General features: G+C 44.3%; 1 protein-coding gene across 2 annotated transcripts in view; it reads left to right on the forward strand.

Annotated features, from left to right (window-relative positions):
• The first annotated feature begins 5,334 nt into the window (after positions 1–5,334).
• Positions 5,335–23,970, forward strand: part of LOC106591770 (trinucleotide repeat-containing gene 18 protein) — a 79,043-nt gene continuing 60,407 nt past the window's right edge. Inside the window, exons 1-2 of one of the 2 annotated variants that reach the window (XM_045713408.1) lie at positions 5,335–5,545; positions 7,362–7,669. In XM_045713408.1, the coding sequence (XP_045569364.1) occupies positions 7,471–7,669 (199 nt within the window). In that variant the 5' untranslated portion in view covers positions 5,335–5,545; positions 7,362–7,470. The remainder of the gene's footprint in view (positions 5,546–7,361; positions 7,670–23,970) is intronic. The other variant, XM_045713407.1, reaches the window with a different exon arrangement.

Here is a 23,970-nt window from a genome sequence, read left to right on the forward strand (position 1 = left end):
ATGAACCCCAGGAAGAGTAGCTGCTGCATGTCCAGTAGTTAATGAACCCCAGGATGAGTAGCTGCTGCATGTTCAGTAGTTAATGAACCCCAGGAAGAGTAGCTGCTGTATGTCATGTTGACCCCAGGAAGGGTAGCTGCTGCATGTCCAGTAGTTAATGAACCCCAGGAAGAGTAGCTGCTGCATGTTCAGTAGTTAATGAACCCCAGGAAGAGTAGCTGCTGCATGTCCAGTAGTTAAATGAACCCCAGGAAGAGTAGCTGCTGTATGTTCAGTAGTTAATGAACCCCAGGAAGAGTAGCTGCTGCATGTCCAGTAGTTAATGAACCCCAGGAAGAGTAGCTGCTGCATGTCCAGTAGTTAATGAACCCCAGGAAGAGTAGCTGCTGCATGTCCAGTAGTTAAATGAACCCCAGGAAGAGTAGCTGCTGTATGTTCAGTAGTTAATGAACCCCAGGAAGAGTAGCTGCTGCATGTCCAGTAGTTAATGAACCCCAGGAAGAGTAGCTGCTGCATGTCCAGTAGTTAATGAACCCCAGGAAGAGTAGCTGCTGCATGTCCAGTAGTTAATGAACCCCAGGAAGAGTAGCTGCTGCATGTTCAGTAGTTAATGAACCCCAGGAAGAGTAGCTGCTGCATGTCCAGTAGTTAAATGAACCCCAGGAAGAGTAGCTGCTGTATGTTCAGTAGTTAATGAACCCCAGGAAGAGTAGCTGCTGCATGTCCAGTAGTTAATGATCCCCAGGAAGAGTAGCTGCTGCATGTCCAGTAGTTAATGAACCCCAGGAAGAATAGCTGCTGCATGTTCAGTAGTTAATGGACCCCAGGATGAGTAGCTGCTGCATGTTCAGTAGTTAATGAACCCCAGGAAGAGTAGCTGCTGTATGTCATGTTGACCCCAGGAAGAGTAGCTGCTGCATGTCCAGTAGTTAATGAACCCCAGGAAGAGTAGCTGCTGCATGTTCAGTAGTTAATGAACCCCAGGAAGAGTAGCTGCTGCATGTTCAGTAGTTAATGGACCCCAGGAAGAGTAGCTGCTGCATGTTCAGTAGTTAATGAACCCCAGGAAGAGTAGCTGCTGCATGTCCAGTAGTTAATGAACCCCAGGAAGAGTAGCTGCTGCATGTCCAGTAGTTAATGAACCCCAGGAAGAGTAGCTGCTGCATGTTCAGTAGTTAATGAACCCCAGGAAGAGTAGCTGCTGTATGTTCAGTAGTAAATGAACCCCAGGAAGAGTAGCTGCTGCATGTTCAGTAGTTAATGAACCCCAGGAAGAGTAGCTGCTGCATGTTCAGTAGTTAATGAACCCCAGGAAGAGTAGCTGCTGCATGTCCAGTAGTTAATGAACCCCAGGAAGAGTAGCTGCTGTATGTTCAGTAGTTAATGAACCCCAGGAAGAGTAGCTGCTGTATGTTCAGTAGTTAAATGAACCCCAGGAAGAGTAGCTGCTGCATGTTCAGTAGTTAATGGACCCCAGGAATAGTAGCTGCTGCATGTCCAGTAGTTAATGGACCCCAGGAAGAGTAGCTGCTGCATGTCCAGTAGTTAATGAACCCCAGGAAGAGTAGCTGCTGCATGTTCAGTAGTTAATGAACCCCAGGAAGAGTAGCTGCTGCATGTTCAGTAGTTAATGAACCCCAGGAAGAGTAGCTGCTGCATGTTCAGTAGTTAAATGAACCCCAGGAAGAGTAGCTGCTGCATGTTCAGTAGTTAATGAACCCCAGGAAGAGTAGCTGCTGCATGTCCAGTAGTTAATGAACCCCAGGAAGAGTAGCTGCTGCATGTCCAGTAGTTAATGAACCCCAGGAAGAGTAGCTGCTGCATGTCCAGTAGTTAATGAACCCCAGGAAGAGTAGCTGCTGCATGTCCAGTAGTTAATGAACCCCAGGATGAGTAGCTGCTGCATGTTCAGTAGTTAATGAACCCCAGGAAGAGTAGCTGCTGTATGTCATGTTGACCCCAGGAAGAGTAGCTGCTGCATGTCCAGTAGTTAATGAACCCCAGGAAGAGTAGCTGCTGCATGTTCAGTAGTTAATGAACCCCAGGAAGAGTAGCTGCTGCATGTCCAGTAGTTAAATGAACCGCAGGAAGAGTAGCTGCTGTATGTTCAGTAGTTAATGAACCCCAGGAAGAGTAGCTGCTGCATGTCCAGTAGTTAATGAACCCCAGGAAGAGTAGCTGCTGCATGTCCAGTAGTTAATGAACCCCAGGAAGAGTAGCTGCTGCATGTCCAGTAGTTAAATGAACCCCAGGAAGAGTAGCTGCTGTATGTTCAGTAGTTAATGAACCCCAGGAAGAGTAGCTGCTGCATGTCCAGTAGTTAATGAACCCCAGGAAGAGTAGCTGCTGCATGTCCAGTAGTTAATGAACCCCAGGAAGAGTAGCTGCTGCATGTCCAGTAGTTAATGAACCCCAGGAAGAGTAGCTGCTGCATGTTCAGTAGTTAATGAACCCCAGGAAGAGTAGCTGCTGCATGTCCAGTAGTTAAATGAACCCCAGGAAGAGTAGCTGCTGTATGTTCAGTAGTTAATGAACCCCAGGAAGAGTAGCTGCTGCATGTCCAGTAGTTAATGAACCCCAGGAAGAGTAGCTGCTGCATGTCCAGTAGTTAATGAACCCCAGGAAGAGTAGCTGCTGCATGTCCAGTAGTTAATGAACCCCAGGAAGAGTAGCTGCTGCATGTCCAGTAGTTAAATGAACCCCAGGAAGAGTAGCTGCTGTATGTTCAGTAGTTAATGAACCCCAGGAAGAGTAGCTGCTGCATGTCCAGTAGTTAATGAACCCCAGGAAGAGTAGCTGCTGCATGTTCAGTAGTTAATGAACCCCAGGAAGAGTAGCTGCTGCATGTCCAGTAGTTAATGAACCCCAGGAAGAGTAGCTGCTGCATGTCCAGTTGTTAATGAACACCAGGAAGAGTAGCTGCTGTATGTTCAGTAGTTAAATGAACCCCAGGAAGAGTAGCTGCTGTATGTTCAGTAGTTAATGAACCCCAGGAAGAGTAGCTGCTGCATGTCCAGTAGTTAATGAACCCCAGGAAGAGTAGCTGCTGCATGTCCAGTAGTTAATGAACCCCAGGAAGAGTAGCTGCTGCATGTCCAGTAGTTAATGAACCCCAGGAAGAGTAGCTGCTGCATGTCCAGTAGTTAATGAACCCCAGGAAGAGTAGCTGCTGCATGTCCAGTAGTTAATGAACCCCAGGAAGAGTAGCTGCTGCATGTCCAGTAGTTAAATGAACCCCAGGAAGAGTAGCTGCTGTATGTTCAGTAGTTAATGAACCCCAGGAAGAGTAGCTGCTGCATGTCCAGTAGTTAATGAACCCCAGGAAGAGTAGCTGCTGCATGTTCAGTAGTTAATGAACCCCAGGAAGAGTAGCTGCTGCATGTCCAGTAGTTAAATGAACCCCAGGAAGAGTAGCTGCTGTATGTTCAGTAGTTAATGAACCCCAGGAAGAGTAGCTGCTGCATGTCCAGTAGTTAATGAACCCCAGGAAGAGTAGCTGCTGCATGTTCAGTAGTTAATGAACCCCAGGAAGAGTAGCTGCTGTATGTTCAGTAGTTAATGAACCCCAGGAAGAGTAGCTGCTGCATGTTCAGTAGTTAATGGAGATCCTTCTAAATGACCCCTCTCCTCCTCCTCCTCCTCCTCCTCCTCCTCCTCTGTCTCAGTGGGTGCAGTCCTCCTTGCTGACGCCTGCCAGGTCTTACGACGCCTGGAAAGGTATTTTTGCCTATCAGCTAACCACATCATACGTTATAGAGATCTGTCAGTCGATGACACAGTTGATGACGTGGCACGCAACCATTGGTTGATGCATAAAAACTTCTGAGCAGGGGAACACAACCATTGGTTGATGGTAGATATGTCATCCAACTCTGGTCCTTTGGTCCAATATTAATTAAAGGTAACTCTGGTCCTGTGGTCCAATAGGAATTAAAGGTATCTCTGGTCCTGTGGTCCAATAGGAATTAAAGGTATCTCTGGTCCTGTGGTCCAATATTAATTAAAGGTATCTCTGGTCCTTTGGTCCAATATTAATTAAAGGTAACTCTGGTCCTGTGGTCCAATATTAATTAAAGGTATCTCTGGTCCTGTGGTCCAATAGGAATTAAAGGTAACTCTGGTCCTGTGGTCCAATAGGAATTAAAGGTATCTCTGGTCCTGTGGTCCAATAGGAATTAAAGGTATCTCTGGTCCTGTGGTCCAATAGGAATTAAAGGTAACTCTGGTCCTGTGGTCCAATAGGAATTAAAGGTATCTCTGGTCCTGTGGTCCAATATTAATTAAAGGTAACTCTGGTCCTGTGGTCCAATAGGAATTAAAGGTATCTCTGGTCCTGTGGTCCAATATTAATTAAAGGTATCTCTGGTCCTGTGGTCCAATAGGAATTAAAGGTATCTCTGGTCCTGTGGTCCAATATTAATTAAAGGTATCTCTGGTCCTGTGGTCCAATATTAATTAAAGGTAACTCTGGTCCTGTGGTCCAATATTAATTAAAGGTAACTGTCCTGTAATAAATCTAATCTATAATCATTTTAGCAGCAGCTAGGTTCAGTCTGAGTGGGGTAGAGGCGGGATTAGGGTTGGGAGAGATGGGTTATTTAGAACTTTGAGAGGGTTTGATTTAAAAAAGGTTGTGTTTTATGCCATGAGCATCATAATCCACATATAACCTAACACCACTTCCTTTGCATATAGGTGCCATTTACAGACCATAATGCATCATGGTCATACAGCTGTTACATTAACACACAGACCACCCATAACATTATACATTTACATTTTAGTCATTTAGCAGACGCTCTTATCCAGAGCGACTTACAGTAGTACTGTACTGGCCCCCCGTGGGAATCGAACCCTGGCGTTGCAAACACCATGCTCTACCAACTGAGCTACAGGGAAGGACATAACACTGCTTATAACGCCTCTACACACTATAACAGCATTTATTGTTTAGGCTGGGTTTCTGTACAGCACTTTGAGATATCAGCTGATGTAAGAAGGGCTATATAAATAACATTTGATTTCATTTGATTGCGTTTAACGGCCCAGAGTCGTCGCCCCCCCCCTGACTGCAGAGCTATGCGAGTCTCTGCTGCGTCCTGAAGTCTCTCCACACAGACAATTTCTATCATCAAGGAACACCAGGGCCGCCTGGAAACCGACTCCCCCCCCCAACAAAAAAAAATCCCACTGCTTGTTTTGATCCCTGAGTTTTGAAAGCAAGGGGGCCCCTTGAAACAGTCAGACTCCTTGAGCCATAATTGGGTTTTTCTAGAGCTGGCGCTGGACCAAGTGTATACATCCGGGTGACTGACACCTCGCTCGGCCAATCAGAGAGTGTGTTGCGGAGGTCCTTGTAAAAACAAGGCGCGTTTCATTGCGGAGGATTTTAATGGTCGGACGAGGGGCCTTGTCCCCCCCTACCCCCCCTCATTACGGACGGCCCAGATGGATCACAGAACAGCCTGATAACGGTACAGAACCAATGGATCGATTCACACCAGAATAAGGATTTTACTGCTTTCTAAACACGTTTCCTTCTCAAGTAAGAGGCGCACTTGTTCTCCGAACTGTCACTCCCGTCGCATAATATCGCAAAACCTTGTTAAATTTCCCATTTTTTTAAACATGTTTTTATCTTAAAGGTGAATCAGTTAAAAAGGCGGGTAGCTGTGTTTTATCGGTATTGTTGGATGTGTTCGCTGCTAGATACAGGAGAACAACAGCGGGCTTTTTAACTGCTTAAAGTTTACTTTCACAATAATGGACCCGAGAAAAGTTTGAAACGTGGCCGCCTGAGCCTCTCCCTGCGCCGCATGGCCTGCTGCCCCGCACCGCCCCACTAACAGCCTCTGGATACATTAGTATCGCTGCTTTATACAAAGTGATAAACCGTCGAAATAATGTTTTTATTTTTTTGTATGTAAAAAGTAAATGTTTATCAGATCTGCTGTCTGCCACGACTCAGAATCCGCGGTGTGACCAGACAACTCGATACTCTGACAGTCTGAAGGTTACAATACAACATTTAGCTCGTTGTTTACTAAAATAACTTTTAAAAATAGATTTTTTATTTTTAATCAGACCTTAGCTTATTTTTATTTTTATAACAGTGAAATAGCGTTTTGTTAGCCTGTACCTAAAACAGACTGTATGTAGTCCACAACAAGAAGCAACTACTAGAAACCTGGAATTAATTACGAGGGATTTTGACCATTCAGCCTTTCTTTCCAGCACGAAAAGTCCGTGTTTTAATTTGCTGATTTAAATGTTTCTGATCGCCTCCATAAGAGTCATTAAAGACGACCGTTTTAGATCATTATTCTACATTAAAAACAACGCGACACTAGCCAGGTCTACTCGCTTGGCTGCATTTGGTATAAACACACATTAAACGTTATTATCAAGCTGTTTTAGTGTGTGTTTTTTTTTTTTTAAATACACACGAACTTAACCGAGTCGGCAGTTAGGGCTGCCATGTAATGTTGATGTAAATAGTGTTTAGTAACGGAGGAGTGGTGTGATCAGCCGTCTGGGGTGTGAACGGACCGGGGTCAGGTCCTCCAGGCAGCAGCGGGGATATCTTTAACACGACCTGCGGATCAGGACGCTCCAACACACCGCTCAACTCTTCTGATCAACGACACGGGGCTCTTCTGCAGCCCTATTTATATATTTATATATTATTAAACCAGTTTGACATATATATTTGATGGGCCGGTGATATTTACGGTGTATTGGGTTTTTACATCGGTGGAGCTGCTGGCTGGTTCAGGGCTGACGGAACAACTCGGCCATCGACGCTATTCCACAAGGAATCCATATTATACAAGGAATCCATTTGACGACGACGTGGGTTTTTTTGTTTGTTGTTGGGCTGAGCTGTTTTTTTTTGTTGGTTCATTTGGGATCAGAGACCATCCAATCTGTTCCCCGACTACCGCTCAGTTCCCTGCCCCGTTAGCGGGGAAGAGCGACGGCTTCACCGGTTTCACCGTCTGCTGCCTGAGAGTCGTGGAAGAAACGCAGCTTGGTCAGCTAAACCTTTTCAATAATCATATTATTGTAATTATTATTATTAGCACACAGTGGTTCATATGAAGGGTCTCCACAACCGCTTAACCGTTATTCCTATTTGCGCGTTTATGAAAGATTGTAGATTTTAAGTTTTTAAAGTGTTTTTCCAAACTGCGTCATTGCCCGTCTAATGGACCGAGCTCCGTATATTCCGGTAGAGGCTCTTGGGTAAAAAAAAACGACTGTTACTTAAGTCCTTATGAACTGACCTCGCCAGAGACAAGACGTACGGGTGTGTGGATTGATTTGTATATGTCAAGCGATTTTACTGCGTGTTTTTATAGGTCAGGGATTTCGATGGGCAGCCTAGCCTTCAGCGGCTCTTTGGGAACACTATCCCGGACACAGTGTTAGCTCTGGACGTCCCTCCCCCTTCCCTCCCTACACTGGAGAATGGATGGCCGAGATTTCGGACCCCCTCGATCTGTCCATGTTCCCCCTCCACTGTTGGCCATGGAGACCCACCGACTCGGAGCTGCTGCTGCAGCCAGGATGATCCCTCCCTCGCCGGGACACTTGGCCACAGGGCACCCGGGAAATCTCCACGTCGGGAAATTCCTTCCATCTGTTATGAACCTTCATCCACATCACAGTAAGATCTATCTATCATATATCTATCATATATCTATCATATATCTATCGATTCTACAGTATCTATCTATCTATCTATCTATCTATCTATCTATCTATCTATCTATCTATCTATCTATCTATCTATCTATCTATCTATCTATCTATCTATCTATCTATCGGCCTGGTTTCTAGCTGTTCTGTTTTACTGCTTTATAAATGACCACGTCTCTATTCTGTATTTTTAATATAAACATATTGGTCCTTCTGTAAAGAACAGTTGAATGCACAGTGGCTACAGGAGATATGTAGGTTAATGTAATGAAACTTCACTCACAGATATATATATATAGGCTTTATGTAGGTTAATGGAATGAAACTTCACAGATATATGGGCTTTATGTAGGTTAATGTAGAACTGAAACTTCACAGATATATGGGCTTTATGTAGGTTAATGTAGTAATGGAACTTCACAGATATATATAGGCTTTATGTAGGTTAATGGGATGAAACTTCACAGATATATGGGCTTTATGTAGGTTAATGTAGAACTGAAACTTTACAGATATATATATATATATATTGGCTTTATGTAGGTTAATGGGATGAAACCTCACAGATATATTGGCTTTATGTAGGTTAATGTAGTAATGGAACTTCACAGATATATATAGGCTTTATGTAGGTTAATGGGATGAAACTTCACAGATATATATATATATATATAGGCTTTATGTAGGTTAATGTAGTAATGAAACTTCACAGATATATATATATATATAGGCTTTATGTAGGTTAATGTAGTAATGAAACTTCACAGATATATAGGCTTTATGTAGGTTAATGTAGAACTGAAACTTCACAGATATATAGGCTTTATGTAGGTTAATGTAGAACTGAAACTTCACAGATATATAGGCTTTATGTAGGTTAATGTAGAACTGAAACTTCACAGATATATATAGGCTTTATGTAGGTTAATGTAGTAATGAAACTTCACAGATATATAGGCTTTATGTAGGTTAATGTAGAACTGAAACTTCACAGAACAGTTGTGGGAATAAACGTATCAGGTAGGGAACAATAGAGATTACAAATCACTCACATTTTATCTGTCACATGCTTGGTAAACAACCTGTGTAGACTAGCAGTGAAATGCTTTCTCCTTCTCCAGATAAAATACAAAAAATCACATGAGGAATAAATACACAGCGAATGACAATAATGAGTAATAATAACATGGCTATATACAGGAAGTACCAGGTAATAACATGGCTATATACAGGAAGTACCAGGTAATAACATGGCTATATATACAGGGAGTACCAGGTAATAACATGGCTATATACAGGAAGTACCAGGTAATAACATGACTATATACAGGGGTACCAGGTAATAACATGGCTATATATACAGGAAGTACCAGGTAATAACATGGCTATATACAGGAAGTACCAGGTAATAACATGACTATATACAGGGGTACCAGGTAATAACATGGCTATATACAGGAAGTACCAGGTAATAACATGGCTATATATACAGGAAGTACCAGGTAATAACATGGCTATATACAGGAAGTACCAGGTAATAACATGGCTATATACAGGAAGTACCAGGTAATAACATGGCTATATACAGGAAGTACCAGGTAATAACATGGCTATATACAGGAAGTACCAGGTAATAACATGGCTATATACAGGAAGTACCAGGTAATAACATGACTATATACAGGAAGTACCAGGTAATAACATGGCTATATACAGGGAGTACCAGGTAATAACATGGCTATATACAGGAAGTACCAGGTAATAACATGGCTATATACAGGAAGTACCAGGTAATAACATGGCTATATACAGGAAGTACCAGGTAATAACATGGCTATATACAGGAAGTACCAGGTAATAACATGGCTATATACAGGAAGTACCAGGTAATAACATGACTATATACAGGAAGTACCAGGTAATAACATGGCTATATACAGGAAGTATCAGGTAATAACATGACTATATACAGGAAGTACCAGGTAATAACATGGTTATATACAGGAAGTACCAGGTAATAACATGGTTATATACAGGAAGTACCAGGTAATAACATGGCTATATACAGGAAGTACCAGGTAATAACATGGTTATATACAGGGAGTACCAGGTAATAACATGGCTATATACAGGAAGTACCAGGTAATAACATGACTATATACAGGAAGTATCAGGTAATAACATGACTATATACAGGAAGTACCAGGTAATAACATGGCTATATACAGGAAGTATCAGGTAATAACATGGCTATATACAGGAAGTACCAGGTAATAACATGGCTATATACAGGAAGTACCAGGTAATAACATGACTATATACAGGGGTACCAGGTAATAACATGGCTATATACAGGAAGTATCAGGTAATAACATGGCTATATACAGGAAGTATCAGGTAATAACATGACTATATACAGGAAGTACCAGGTAATAACATGGTTATATACAGGAAGTACCAGGTAATAACATGGTTATATACAGGAAGTACCAGGTAATAACATGGCTATATACAGGAAGTACCAGGTAATAACATGGTTATATACAGGGAGTACCAGGTAATAACATGGCTATATACAGGGAGTACCAGGTAATAACATGGCTATATACAGGAAGTACCAGGTAATAACATGGCTATATACAGGAAGTATCAGGTAATAACATGGCTATATACAGGAAGTACCAGGTAATAACATGACTATATACAGGAAGTATCAGGTAATAACATGACTATATACAGGAAGTACCAGGTAATAACATGGCTATATACAGGAAGTACCAGGTAATAACATGGCTATATACAGGAAGTACCAGGTAATAACATGACTATATACAGGGGTACCAGGTAATAACATGGCTATATACAGGAAGTATCAGGTAATAACATGGCTATATACAGGAAGTACCAGGTAATAACATGACTATATACAGGAAGTACCAGGTAATAACATGGCTATATACAGGGAGTACCAGGTAATAACATGACTATATACAGGAAGTATCAGGTAATAACATGGTTATATACAGGAAGTACCAGGTAATAACATGGCTATATACAGGAAGTACCAGGTAATAACATGGCTATATACAGGGAGTGCCAGGTAATAACATGGCTATATACAGGGAGTACCAGGTAATAACATGGCTATATACATACAGGAAGTACCATGTAATAACATGGCTATATACAGGAAGTACCAGGTAATAACATGGCTATATACAGGAAGTACCAGGTAATAACATGGCTATATACATATATATATATATCCCCTTTCTAGGGAGTTTTTCCTAGCCACCCCTCATAGCCTGGTTCCTCTCTAGGTTTCTTCCTAGGTTCTGGCCTTTCTAGGGAGTTTTTCCTAGCCACCCCTCATAGCCTGGTTGCTCTCTAGGTTTCTTCCTAGGTTCTCGCCTTTCTAGGGAGTTTTTCCTAGCCACTGTGCTTCTACACCTGCATTGCTTGCTGTTTTTCGGGTTTTAGGCTGGGTTTCTGTACAGCACTTTGAGATATCAGCTGATGTAAGAAGGGCTTTATAAAATACATTTGATATACAGAGATTACCGAGTCGATGTGCAGGGGTACGAGGTAATTGAGGTAGCTATGTACATATAGGTAAAGAGGTAAAGTGACCAAGCAACAGGATAGATGATAAACAGTAGCAGCAGTGGGTGTGTGTGTGTTGGGGTTGGGGGTGTGTGTGTGTGTTGGGGTTGGGGGTGTGTGTGTGTGTTGGGGTTGGGTGTGTGTGTGTGTGTGTGTGTGTGTGTGTTGGGTGTGTGTGTGTGGGTTGGGTGTGTGTGTGTGTTGGGTGTGTGTGTGTGTGTTGGGGGTGTGTGTGTGTTGGGGTGTGTGTGTGTGTTGGGGGTGTGTGTGTGTGTGTTGGGGTGTGTGTGTGTGTTGGGGGTGTGTGTGTGTGTTGGGGGTGTGTGTGTGGGTTGTGTGTGTGTGTGGGTTGTGTGTGTGTGTGTTGGGGTTGGGTGTGTGTGTGTGTGTTGGGGTTGGGTGTGTGTGTGTGTGTTGGGGTTGGGTGTGTGTGTGTGTGTTGGGGTTGGGTGTGTGTGTGTGTGTGTGTGTTGGGGTTGGGTGTGTGTGTGTGTGTGTGTGTTGGGGTTGGGTGTGTGTGTGTGTGTGTGTGTGTTGGGGTTGGGTGTGTGTGTGTGTGTGTTGGGGTTGGGTGTGTGTGTGTGTGTGTGTTGGGGTTGGGTGTGTGTGTGTGTGTGTTGGGGTTGGGTGTGTGTGTGTGTGTGTTGGGGTTGGGTGTGTGTGTGTTGGGGGGTGTGCGTGTGTTGGGGGGTGTGCGTGTGTTGCTGGGTGTGCGTGTGTTGCTGGGTTTTCGTGTGTTGCGGGGTGTTCGTGTGTTGCGGGGTGTGTTGCGGTGTGTGTGTGTGTGTTGGGGTGTCAGCATAAAGGCCCCAGCATGCTTCAGTTCAGCTGGTTGCTAGGACAACCCAACGAGTCTCCTCTCATATTCCCTTAAAAGACCTTCACTTGGAAAACAAGAAAACAGGCCGTTTGTCCATTTTCAGACGCCGTAGCCAGTATGCACTTCCTCAAAAAAATTAAAATAATAATATTGAATTCATCAAAGATAACTCGATAAATCTTTACGATGGGACAGAGTTGTGGATAAAATGTTAAACCAGTATTGTCTCCGCTGTTCAACTAGAATCGGCAGTGCAGCTGCCGACGACATCAACCCCCAGAATTCATACCGTCGGAGCAAAGACAGAAACGCAAAAAACAAAACAATCAACACAGCTTCATTACATTTACATTTGAGTCATTTAGCAGACGCTCTTATCCAGAGCGACTTACAGTTGTGAATGCAGACATTTCATACGTTTCATACATTTTTTTTCTCCGTACTGGTCCCCCGTGAGAATCGAACCCACAACCCTGGCGTTGCAAACACCATGCTCTACCAACTGAGCCACACGGGAGAAGGAGCCTCCCCTCTGTATTCAAGCAGTCCTTTGCAACGGACTCTGACCGGGCCGAATAAATGGCAAGAGTGGTAGGTATGTTTCTAGCTGTGGATATGGGTCTCTGAGTGGTAGGTATGTTTCTAGCTGTGGATATGGGTCTCTGAGTGGTAGGTATGTTTCTAGCTGTGGATATGGGTTTCTGAGTGGTAGGTATGTTTCTAGCTGTGGATATGGGTTCATTCTCTGAGTGGTAGGTATGTTTCTAGCTGTGGATATGGGTCTCTGAGTGGTAGGTATGTTTCTAGCTGTGGGTTCGGTCTCTGAGTGGTAGGTATGTTTCTAGCTGTGGGTCTGTTCTCTGAGTGGTAGGTATGTTTCTAGCTGTGGGTTCGGTCTCTGAGTGGTAGGTATGTTTCTAGCTGTGGGTTCGTTCTCTGAGTGGTAGGTATGTTTCTAGCTGTGGGTCCATTCTCTGAGTGGTAGGTATGTTTCTAGCTGTGGATATGGGTCTCTGAGTGGTAGGTATGTTTCTAGCTGTGGATATGGGTCTCTGAGTGGTAGGTATGTTTCTAGCTGTGGATATGGGTTTCTGAGTGGTAGGTATGTTTCTAGCTGTGGATATGGGTCTCTGAGTGGTAGGTATGTTTCTAGCTGTGGGTCCGTTCTCTGAGTGGTAGGTATGTTTCTAGCTGTGGATATGGGTCTCTGAGTGGTAGGTATGTTTCTAGCTGTGGATATGGGTCTCTGAGTGGTAGGTATGTTTCTAGCTGTGGGTTCGGTCTCTGAGTGGTAGGTATGTTTCTAGCTGTGGATATGGGTCTCTGAGTGGTAGGTATGTTTCTAGCTGTGGGTTCGGTCTCTGAGTGGTAGGTATGTTTCTAGCTGTGGATATGGGTCTCTGAGTGGTAGGTATGTTTCTAGCTGTGGGTTCGTTCTCTGAGTGGTAGGTATGTTTCTAGCTGTGGGTTCGGTCTCTGAGTGGTAGGTATGTTTCTAGCTGTGGATATGGGTCTCTGAGTGGTAGGTATGTTTCTAGCTGTGGATATGGGTCTCTGAGTGGTAGGTATGCTTCTAGCTGTGGGTCCATTCTCTGAGTGGTAGGTATGTTTCTAGCTGTGGATATGGGTTCGTTCTCTGAGTGGTAGTTTTGTTTCTAGCTGTGGGTCTATTCTGAGTGGTAGGTATGTTTCTAGCTGTGGATATGGGTTCGGTCTCTGAGTGGTAGGTATGTTTCTAGCTGTGGGTCTGTTCTCTGAGTGGTAGGTATGTTTCTAGCTGTGGATATGGGTTCATTCTCTGAGTGGTAGGTATGTTTCTAGCTGTGGGTTCGGTCTCTGAGTGGTAGGTATGTTTCTAGCTGTGGGTTCGTTCTCTGAGTGGTAGGTATGTTTCTAGCTGTGGATATGGGTCTCTGAGTGGTAGGTATGTTTCTAGCTGTGGATATGGGTTCGGTCTCTGAGTGGTAGGTATGTTTCTAGCTGTGGGTTCGGTCTCTGAGTGGTAGGTATGTTTCTAGCTGTGGGTTTGTTCTCTGAGTGGTAGGTATGTTTCTAGCTGTGGATATGGGTTCATTCTGAGTGGTAGGTATGTTTGTATCTGTAGATATGGGTCTATTCTGAGTGGTAGGTATGTTTCTAGCTGTGGATATGGGTTTCTGAGTGGTAGGTATGTTTCTAGCTGTGGATATGGGTTCATTCTCTGAGTGGTAGGTATGTTTCTAGCTGTGGATATGGGTCTCTGAGTGGTAGGTATGTTTCTAGCTGTGGGTTCGTTCTCTGAGTGGTAGGTATGTTTCTAGCTGTGGATATGGGTTTCTGAGTGGTAGGTATGTTTCTAGCTGTAGATATGGGTTCATTCTCTGAGTGGTAGGTATGTTTCTAGCTGTGGGTTCGTTCTCTGAGTGGTAGGTATGTTTCTAGCTGTGGATATGGGTTTCTGAGTGGTAGGTATGTTTCTAGCTGTGGATATGGGTCTCTGAGTGGTAGGTATGTTTCTAGCTGTGGGTTCGGTCTCTGAGTGGTAGGTATGTTTCTAGCTGTGGGTCTGTTCTCTGAGTGGTAGGTATGTTTCTAGCTGTGGATATGGGTCTCTGAGTGGTAGGTATGTTTCTAGCTGTGGGTATGGGTCTCTGAGTGGTAGGTATGTTTCTAGCTGTGGATATGGGTTTCTGAGTGGTAGGTATGTTTCTAGCTGTGGATATGGGTCTATTCTGAGTGGTAGGTATGTTTCTAGCTGTGGATATGGGTCTCTGAGTGGTAGGTATGTTTCTAGCTGTGGGTCTGTTCTCTGAGTGGTAGGTATGTTTCTAGCTGTGGATATGGGTCTATTCTGAGTGGTAGGTATGTTTCTAGCTGTGGATATGGGTCTCTGAGTGGTAGGTATGTTTCTAGCTGTGGGTCTGTTCTCTGAGTGGTAGGTATGTTTCTAGCTGTGGATATGGGTCTCTGAGTGGTAGGTATGTTTCTAGCTGTGGGTCTGTTCTCTGAGTGGTAGGTATGTTTCTAGCTGTGGATATGGGTCTCTGAGTGGTAGGTATGTTTCTAGCTGTGGGTCTGTTCTCTGAGTGGTAGGTATGTTTCTAGCTGTGGGTCTGTTCTCTGAGTGGTAGGTATGTTTCTAGCTGTGGATATGGGTCTCTGAGTGGTAGGTATGTTTCTAGCTGTGGATATGGGTCTCTGAGTGGTAGGTATGTTTCTAGCTGTGGATATGGGTCTCTGAGTGGTAGGTATGTTTCTAGCTGTGGATATGGGTCTCTGAGTGGTAGGTATGTTTCTAGCTGTGGATATGGGTCTATTCTGAGTGGTAGGTATGTTTCTAGCTGTGGATATGGGACCGACCTCCAGGGTTACAGAGAGATGCCTAACGGTGACATCACATGACCCCCCGTAGCGGGAAATCAGACTTATCGCGCTACAGACGCCTCCCGTTTTATGAGTAGTGTGGATCTTTGGACGAAAATATTATATCACTGGCCTGTAGAACGTCTGAGCCGTGTTTTACAAATTGTTTTCACATGAATATTGCACTTTTATTTTAGGGTTGTTGATGAGTAATCGTGTTGTTTTGTTTGTTTGTTTTTATGTAAGAAAATACAGTGTTGATGTTCCTGATTGTCCTCTCAGCAGGCCTTAGACGAGTCGTGATCATATATGGAATCGGGGAATATATCAACGCTTTTGGATTTTCCTTAAATAGACAACGAAACGCTACAGTAACTGTTGGAATTTCGTTTTTCCGCTGTACCCGCTGTACCCGCTGTACCCTCTGTACCCGCTGTACCCTCTGTACCCGCTGTACCCTCTGTACCCTCTGTACCCTCTGTACCCTCTTTACCCGCTGTACCCGCTGTACCCTCTGTACCCGCTGTACCCTCTGTACCCGAAACCGAACCGCGGCCTCAACGGCAATACAAACCGAACCGCTGTGTCTGTGCTCTTGGTTATAACAGATGAAATGATACATTGTATCGACATTGGAGCAGTGAGCAAAGTCAGCAATGTAACAAATATAGAAATCTTAACAACAGATGACACATCGGGGTTCTGCGTCTTCATCCTCGACTCGCGAACACCTGACGGATGAACTAAAATGTTTTATGAAGAGCGGACGGAGGAGAGACGCGAAGCGACTGAAGGCTGGTTAGTGGGATGTTAGCGGGTGGATTACAGCTGCAACACGTGATGACGAGGACGTTGGGACCTGCGGGTTCAAGAGACTGGTGGCAGTTGGTTTAAATTCAACAGGATTTCAACGGCGGGTTTGTTATTGATCGGTAGGGAAACGAGTAGTGCGGTATTCTATAATGTTGATATCATGATGTTTTGGTATACCGCGCAATACTACTGTGGATGTGACTAAAATAAAAATATTATTTTTTTCTGAATTCAGCGTATTGTTGTTTTGGACTATTTTCAAAGAGAACATTAAACTTTTTTAATTAAAAAAAAAAAATATTTAACCTTTTTTTTTTTTTGATTAAAGTCTTATTTCCAGTTTTACTACAAGATATGAATTTTCCGCAATGTTTGTTTTTCAAATGATGTATTTCATAAAAACTGAAATGTGAGTAAGTAAATAGCCCACATGAACTTGAAAAATGAAAGGTTTTGTTTTGACTGGTTTTAGGGTTTTCACTCTCAAAAGGACTCTGTTTTTAATAGAGGAAAAACAACAACATTGGATTTTCTAAGTCCACAGCGATGCTTAAACCACATCAAGAGACCACTTTTGAGGGCTGGGGGAAAATCTGAGGCATTTAGATTTTTGGGTGAAGTTACCCTTTAATCCACGTGAGAACCTAGCGAGAGGCTGTTGTTGTTTAGCGCCTAGCGAGAGGCTGTTGTTGTTTAGCGCCTAGCGAGAGGCTGTTGTTGTTTAGCGCCTAGCGAGAGGCTGTTGTTGTTTAGCACCTAGCGAGAGGCTGTTGTTGTTTAGCGCCTAGCGAGAGGCTGTTGTTGTTTAGCACCTAGCGAGAGGCTGTTGTTGTTTAGCGCCTAGCGAGAGGCTGTTGTTGTTTAGCGCCTAGCGAGAGGCTGTTGTTGTTTAGCACCTAGCGAGAGGCTGTTGTTGTTTAGCGCCTAGCGAGAGGCTGTTGTTGTTTAGCACCTAGCGAGAGGCTGTTGTTGTTTAGCACCTAGCGAGAGGCTGTTGTTGTTTAGCACCTAGCGAGAGGCTGTTGTTGTTTAGCACCTAGCGAGAGGCTGTTGTTGTTTAGCGCCTAGCGAGAGGCTGTTGTTGTTTAGCGCCTAGCGAGAGGCTGTTGTTGTTTAGCACCTAGCGAGAGGCTAGTGTTGTTTGACGCCCGGCGAGAGGCTAGTGTTGTTTGGCGCCCGGCGAGAGGCTAGTGTTGTTTGGCGCCCGGCGAGAGGCTAGTGTTGTTTGGCGCCCGGCGAGAGGCTAGTGTTGTTTGGCGCCCGGCGAGAGGCTAGTGTTGTTTGGCGCCCGGCGAGAGGCCGTTGTTGTTTGGCGCCCGGCGAGAGGCCGTTGTTGTTTGGCACCCGGCCAGAGGCCTGTCCTATCAATGGATCGCTTGAAGATGCATGTCGTTCATTCTAGGGTAGAAGTACTGTCCTATGTAACGTAGGGGAAGTGTGTGTGTGTGTGTGTGTGTGTGTGTGTGTGTGTGTGTGTGTGTGTGTGTGTGTGTGTGTGTGTTTTCTTGCTGGTCATCAGAAGTGATCTGATTTCTCAGCTCCACAACCATCTCAAAACACTTGTGTGGTTTGTAGCTTCGGGGGATTGGAGACGAGGTGGGTGAGTGTTGCAAAACAGTTTGGCAGTTGAAATGCTTTTCCAGGAGAGGAGCCATTTTGTTCAGAATGAAGGATATTTATCTCTGGTGATTCACCTTCTCCTCTTCCTCTTCCTCTCCTGAATGAAGGATATTTATCTCTGGTGTCTCACCTTCTCCTCTTCCTCTCCAGAATGAAGGATATTTAATCTCTGGTGTCTCACCTTCTCCTCTTCCTCTCCAGAATGAAGGATATTTAATCTCTGGTGTCTCACCTTCTCCTCTTCCTCTCCAGAATGAAGGATATTTAATCTCTGGTGTCTCACCTTCTCCTCTTCCTCTCCAGAATGAAGGATATTTAATCTCTGGTGTCTCACCTTCTCCTCTTCCTCTCCAGAATGAAGGATATTTAATCTCTGGTGTCTCACCTTCTCCTCTTCCTCTCCTCTCCTGAATGAAGGATATTTAATCTCTGGTGTCTCACCTTCTCCTCTTCCTCTCCTGAATGAAGGATATTTATCTCTGGTGTCTCACCTTCTCCTCTTCCTCTCCAGAATGAAGGATATTTAATCTCTGGTGTCTCACCTTCTCCTCTTCCTCTCCTGAATGAAGGATATTTATCTCTGGTGTCTCACCTTCTCCTCTTCCTCTCCAGAATGAAGGATATTTAATCTCTGGTGTCTCACCTTCTCCTCTTCCTCTCCAGAATGAAGGATATTTAATCTCTGGTGTCTCACCTTCTCCTCTTCCTCTCCTCTCCTGAATGAAGGATATTTAATCTCTGGTGTCTCACCTTCTCCTCTTCCTCTCCAGAATGAAGGATATTTAATCTCTGGTGTCTCACCTTCTCCTCTTCCTCTCCTGAATGAAGGATATTTAATCTCTGGTGTCTCACCTTCTCCTCTTCCTCTCCAGAATGAAGGATATTTAATCTCTGGTGTCCCACCTTCTCCTCTTCCTCTCCAGAATGAAGGATATTTAATCTCTGGTGTCTCACCTTCTCCTCTTCCTCTCCAGAATGAAGGATATTTAATCTCTGGTGTCTCACCTTCTCCTCTTCCTCTCCTCTCCTGAATGAAGGATATTTAATCTCTGGTGTCTCACCTTCTCCTCTTCCTCTCCAGAATGAAGGATATTTAATCTCTGGTGTCTCACCTTCTCCTCTTCCTCTCCAGAATGAAGGATATTTAATCCCTGGTGATTCACCTTCTCCTCTTCCTCTCCTCTCCTGAATGAAGGATATTTAATCTCTGGTGTCTCACCTTCTCCTCTTCCTCTCCAGAATGAAGGATATTTAATCTCTGGTGACTCACCTTCTCCTCTTCCTCTCCAGAATGAAGGATATTTAATCTCTGGTGACTCACCTTCTCCTCTTCCTCTCCAGAATGAAGGATATTTAATCTCTGGTGACTCACCTTCTCCTCTTCCTCTCCTCTCCAGAATGAAGGATATTTAATCCCTGGTGAAATTCTACCGTAGAGCTGTGTGTCTTGTTGGGTTTAGAGGTAGAGCTGTTTGTTTATATAGAGTGACGTCAGACCCTGGGTATTTTAACATGCCATGACACACACACACACACACACACACACAAAACACACACACACAACACACAAAAAACACACACACACACACACACACACACACACACACGCCACCCTCCCTAACAAGCCCAACCCTCTGTGTGTGACAGCTGCTGTGTGTGGGGGCGTGAGGAGAGGGTGTGTGTACGCACATTGTGTGTGTGAGAAAGTGTTGGTGCCGTGTGTGTGTGTGTGTGTGTGTGTGTGTGTTGGTAGTGTGTGTGTGTGTTGGTACTGTGTGTGTGTGTGTGTGTGTGTGTGTGTGTGTGTTGGTACAGTGTGTGTGTTGGTACATGTGTGTGTGTGTGTGTGTTGGTGCAGTGTGTGTGTGTTGGTGCAGTGTGTGTGTGTTGGTGCAGTGTGTGTGTGTTGGTGCAGTGTGTGTGTGTTGGTACAGTGTGTGTGTGTGTGTGTGTGTGTTGGTACAGTGTGTATCTTGTTCCCCCTCCTATTAATCTAAGGCTGTGTGAGCGCTGACCAGTGGACGTGGTGCCATGGTAACAGAGTGACTCAGCCTGTTAAGCGTTCCCAGCTCCGCTCTTCTTCTGTGGTGCGTTTTGTCCAAACAACATTTTCAAAGATTTTTACTGAGTTACAGTTCATATGAGGAAATCAGTCCATTTTAAATAAATTAATTTGGTCCTAAATCTATGAATTTCACATGACTGGGAATACAGATATGCATTTGTTGGTAACAGATACCTTAATAAAATGGGCCTCAGGACCTCGTCACTGTATTTCTGTTAGATTCAAATTTCCATCGATAAAATGTAATTGTGATTTGTTGTCCGTATCCCATGTTGCACTCTGTTCACAACGTTGACATCAACTAACCCGCTCGACCACACGATGCCATACACACGGTCTGTTCTCGAAAACGGCGGAGGCTGGCATATGGTAGAGAAATTAACATTTAAATTATCTAACAACATCTCTGTTGGACATTCCTGCAGTCAGCATGCCAATTGTACGCTCCCTCAAAACTTGAGATATCTGTGGCATTGTGTTGTGTGACAAAACTGCCAAAACATTTTTTAAAGTGGCCTTTTTATTGTCCTCAGCACAAGGTGCACCTGTGTAATGATCATGCTGTTTAATCAGCTTCTTGATAGGCCACACCTGTCAGGTGGATGGATTATCTTGGCGAAGGAGAAACATTGCACAAACAACAAATTTGTGCAAAACATTTGAGAGAAATACGCTTTTTGTTCGTATGGAACATTTCTGGGATCTTTAATTTCTCATGAAACATGGGACCAACACTTTACATGTTGTGTTTATATTGTTCTGAGTAATGAGAGTTTTTATATCGTTGACATGTTAAGCCCAGTAGGGTTCAAATATTTATATATTCTTAATTCCTTAATTAATTCCTTTACTTAGATTTGTGCGTATTAGGTAGTTGTTGTGGAATTGTTAGATATTACTGCACTGTCGGAACTAGAAGCACAAGCATTTCACTACACTCGCATTAACACCTGCTAAACACGTGTACGTGATGAATAAAATTAGATTTATTTGGGAAAAGCCACGGGATGTTTTTTTTTTTTTCTTCAATACGGTAACTATTTATTTAAAGATTTTTTCAATGAATTAGAATATTTTTTTGCTACTTTTTTAAGTTAATACCTGTAGTCAACTTGTGCAATACGTCAGGAGGTACGAGATACATCAGGAGGTAGTTGTTCTAGGGGTGTTATCATTAGTCCAGACTCTCTCCTCCATCTAGCTGTTCTAGGGGGGTGTTATCATTAGTCCAGACTCTCTCCTCCATCTAGCTGTTCTAGGGGGTGTTATCATTAGTCCAGACTCTCTCCTCCATCTAGCTGTTCTAGGGGGTGTTATCATTAGTCCAGACTCTCTCCTCCATCTAGCTGTTCTAGGGGTGTTATCATTAGTCCAGACTCTCTCCTCCATCTAGCTGTTCTAGGGGGGTGTTATCATTAGTCCAGACTCTCTCCTCCATCTAGCTGTTCTAGGGGTGTTATCATTAGTCCAGACTCTCTCCTCCATCTAGCTGTTCTAGGGGGTGTTATCATTAGTCCAGACTCTCTCCTCCATCTAGCTGTTCTAGGGGGTGTTATCATTAGTCCAGACTCTCTCCTCCATCTAGCTGTTCTAGGGGGTGTTATCATTAGTCCAGACTCTCTCCTCCATCTAGCTGTTCTAGGGGTGTTATCATTAGTCCAGACTCTCTCCTCCATCTAGCTGTTCTAGGGGGTGTTATCATTAGTCCAGACTCTCTCCTCCATCTAGCTGTTCTAGGGGGTGTTATCATTAGTCCAGACTCTCTCCTCCATCTAGCTGTTCTAGGGGGTGTTATCATTAGTCCAGACTCTCTCCTCCATCTAGCTGTTCTAGGGGGTGTTATCATTAGTCCAGACTCTCTCCTCCATCTAGCTGTTCTAGGGGGTGTTATCATTAGTCCAGACTCTCTCCTCCATCTAGCTGTTCTAGGGGGTGTTATCATTAGTCCAGACTCTCTCCTCCATCTAGCTGTTCTAGGGGGTGTTATCATTAGTCCAGACTCTCTCCTCCATCTAGCTGTTCTAGGGGGTGTTATCATTAGTCCAGACTCTCTCCTCCATCTAGCTGTTCTAGGGGGTGTTATCATTAGTCCAGACTCTCTCCTCCATCTAGCTGTTCTAGGGGGTGTTATCATTAGTCCAGACTCTCTCCTCCATCTAGCTGTTCTAGGGGGTGTTATCATTAGTCCAGACTCTCTCCTCCATCTAGCTGTTCTAGGGGGTGTTATCATTAGTCCAGACTCTCTCCTCCATCTAGCTGTTCTAGGGGGTGTTATCATTAGTCCAGACTCTCTCCTCCATCTAGCTGTTCTAGGGGGTGTTATCATTAGTCCAGACTCTCTCCTCCATCTAGCTGTTCTAGGGGGTGTTATCATTAGTCCAGACTCTCTCCTCCATCTAGCTGTTCTAGGGGGTGTTATCATTAGTCCAGACTCTCTCCTCCATCTAGCTGTTCTAGGGGGTGTTATCATTAGTCCAGACTCTCTCCTCCATCTAGCTGTTCTAGGGGGTGTTATCATTAGTCCAGACTCTCTCCTCCATCTAGCTGTTCTAGGGGGTGTTATCATTAGTCCAGACTCTCTCCTCCATCTAGCTGTTCTAGGGGGTGTTATCATTAGTCCAGACTCTCTCCTCCATCTAGCTGTTCTAGGGGTGTTATCATTAGTCCAGACTCTCTCCTCCATCTAGCTGTTCTAGGGGGTGTTATCATTAGTCCAGACTCTCTCCTCCATCTAGCTGTTCTAGGGGGTGTTATCATTAGTCCAGACTCTCTCCTCCATCTAGCTGTTCTAGGGGTGTTATCATTAGTCCAGACTCTCTCCTCCATCTAGCTGTTCTAGGGGGTGTTATCATTAGTCCAGACTCTCTCCTCCATCTAGCTGTTCTAGGGGTGTTATCATTAGTCCAGACTCTCTCCTCCATCTAGCTGTTCTAGGGGGTGTTATCATTAGTCCAGACTCTCTCCTCCATCTAGCTGTTCTAGGGGGTGTTATCATTAGTCCAGACTCTCTCCTCCATCTAGCTGTTCTAGGGGGTGTTATCATTAGTCCAGACTCTCTCCTCCATCTAGCTGTTCTAGGGGGTGTTATCATTAGTCCAGACTCTCTCCTCCATCTAGCTGTTCTAGGGGTGTTATCATTAGTCCAGACTCTCTCCTCCATCTAGCTGTTCTAGGGGGTGTTATCATTAGTCCAGACTCTCTCCTCCATCTAGCTGTTCTAGGGGGTGTTATCATTAGTCCAGACTCTCTCCTCCATCTAGCTGTTCTAGGGGGTGTTATCATTAGTCCAGACTCTCTCCTCCATCTAGCTGTTCTAGGGGGTGTTATCATTAGTCCAGACTCTCTCCTCCATCTAGCTGTTCTAGGGGTGTTATCATTAGTCCAGACTCTCTCCTCCATCTAGCTGTTCTAGGGGGTGTTATCATTAGTCCAGACTCTCTCCTCCATCTAGCTGTTCTAGGGGGTGTTATCATTAGTCCAGACTCTCTCCTCCATCTAGCTGTTCTAGGGGTGTTATCATTAGTCCAGACTCTCTCCTCCATCTAGCTGTTCTAGGGGGTGTTATCATTAGTCCAGACTCTCTCCTCCATCTAGCTGTTCTAGGGGGTGTTATCATTAGTCCAGACTCTCTCCTCCATCTAGCTGTTCTAGGGGGTGTTATCATTAGTCCAGACTCTCTCCTCCATCTAGCTGTTCTAGGGGGTGTTATCATTAGTCCAGACTCTCTCCTCCATCTAGCTGTTCTAGGGGGTGTTATCATTAGTCCAGACTCTCTCCTCCATCTAGCTGTTCTAGGGGTGTTATCATTAGTCCAGACTCTCTCCTCCATCTAGCTGTTCTAGGGGTGTTATCATTAGTCCAGACTCTCTCCTCCATCTAGCTGTTCTAGGGGGTGTTATCATTAGTCCAGACTCTCTCCTCCATCTAGCTGTTCTAGGGGGTGTTATCATTAGTCCAGACTCTCTCCTCCATCTAGCTGTTCTAGGGGGTGTTATCATTAGTCCAG

The sequence above is a fragment of the Salmo salar genome, unplaced genomic scaffold (assembly GCF_905237065.1).
Source record: "Salmo salar unplaced genomic scaffold, Ssal_v3.1, whole genome shotgun sequence".
NCBI classification, from domain to species: Eukaryota; Metazoa; Chordata; class Actinopteri; order Salmoniformes; family Salmonidae; genus Salmo; species Salmo salar.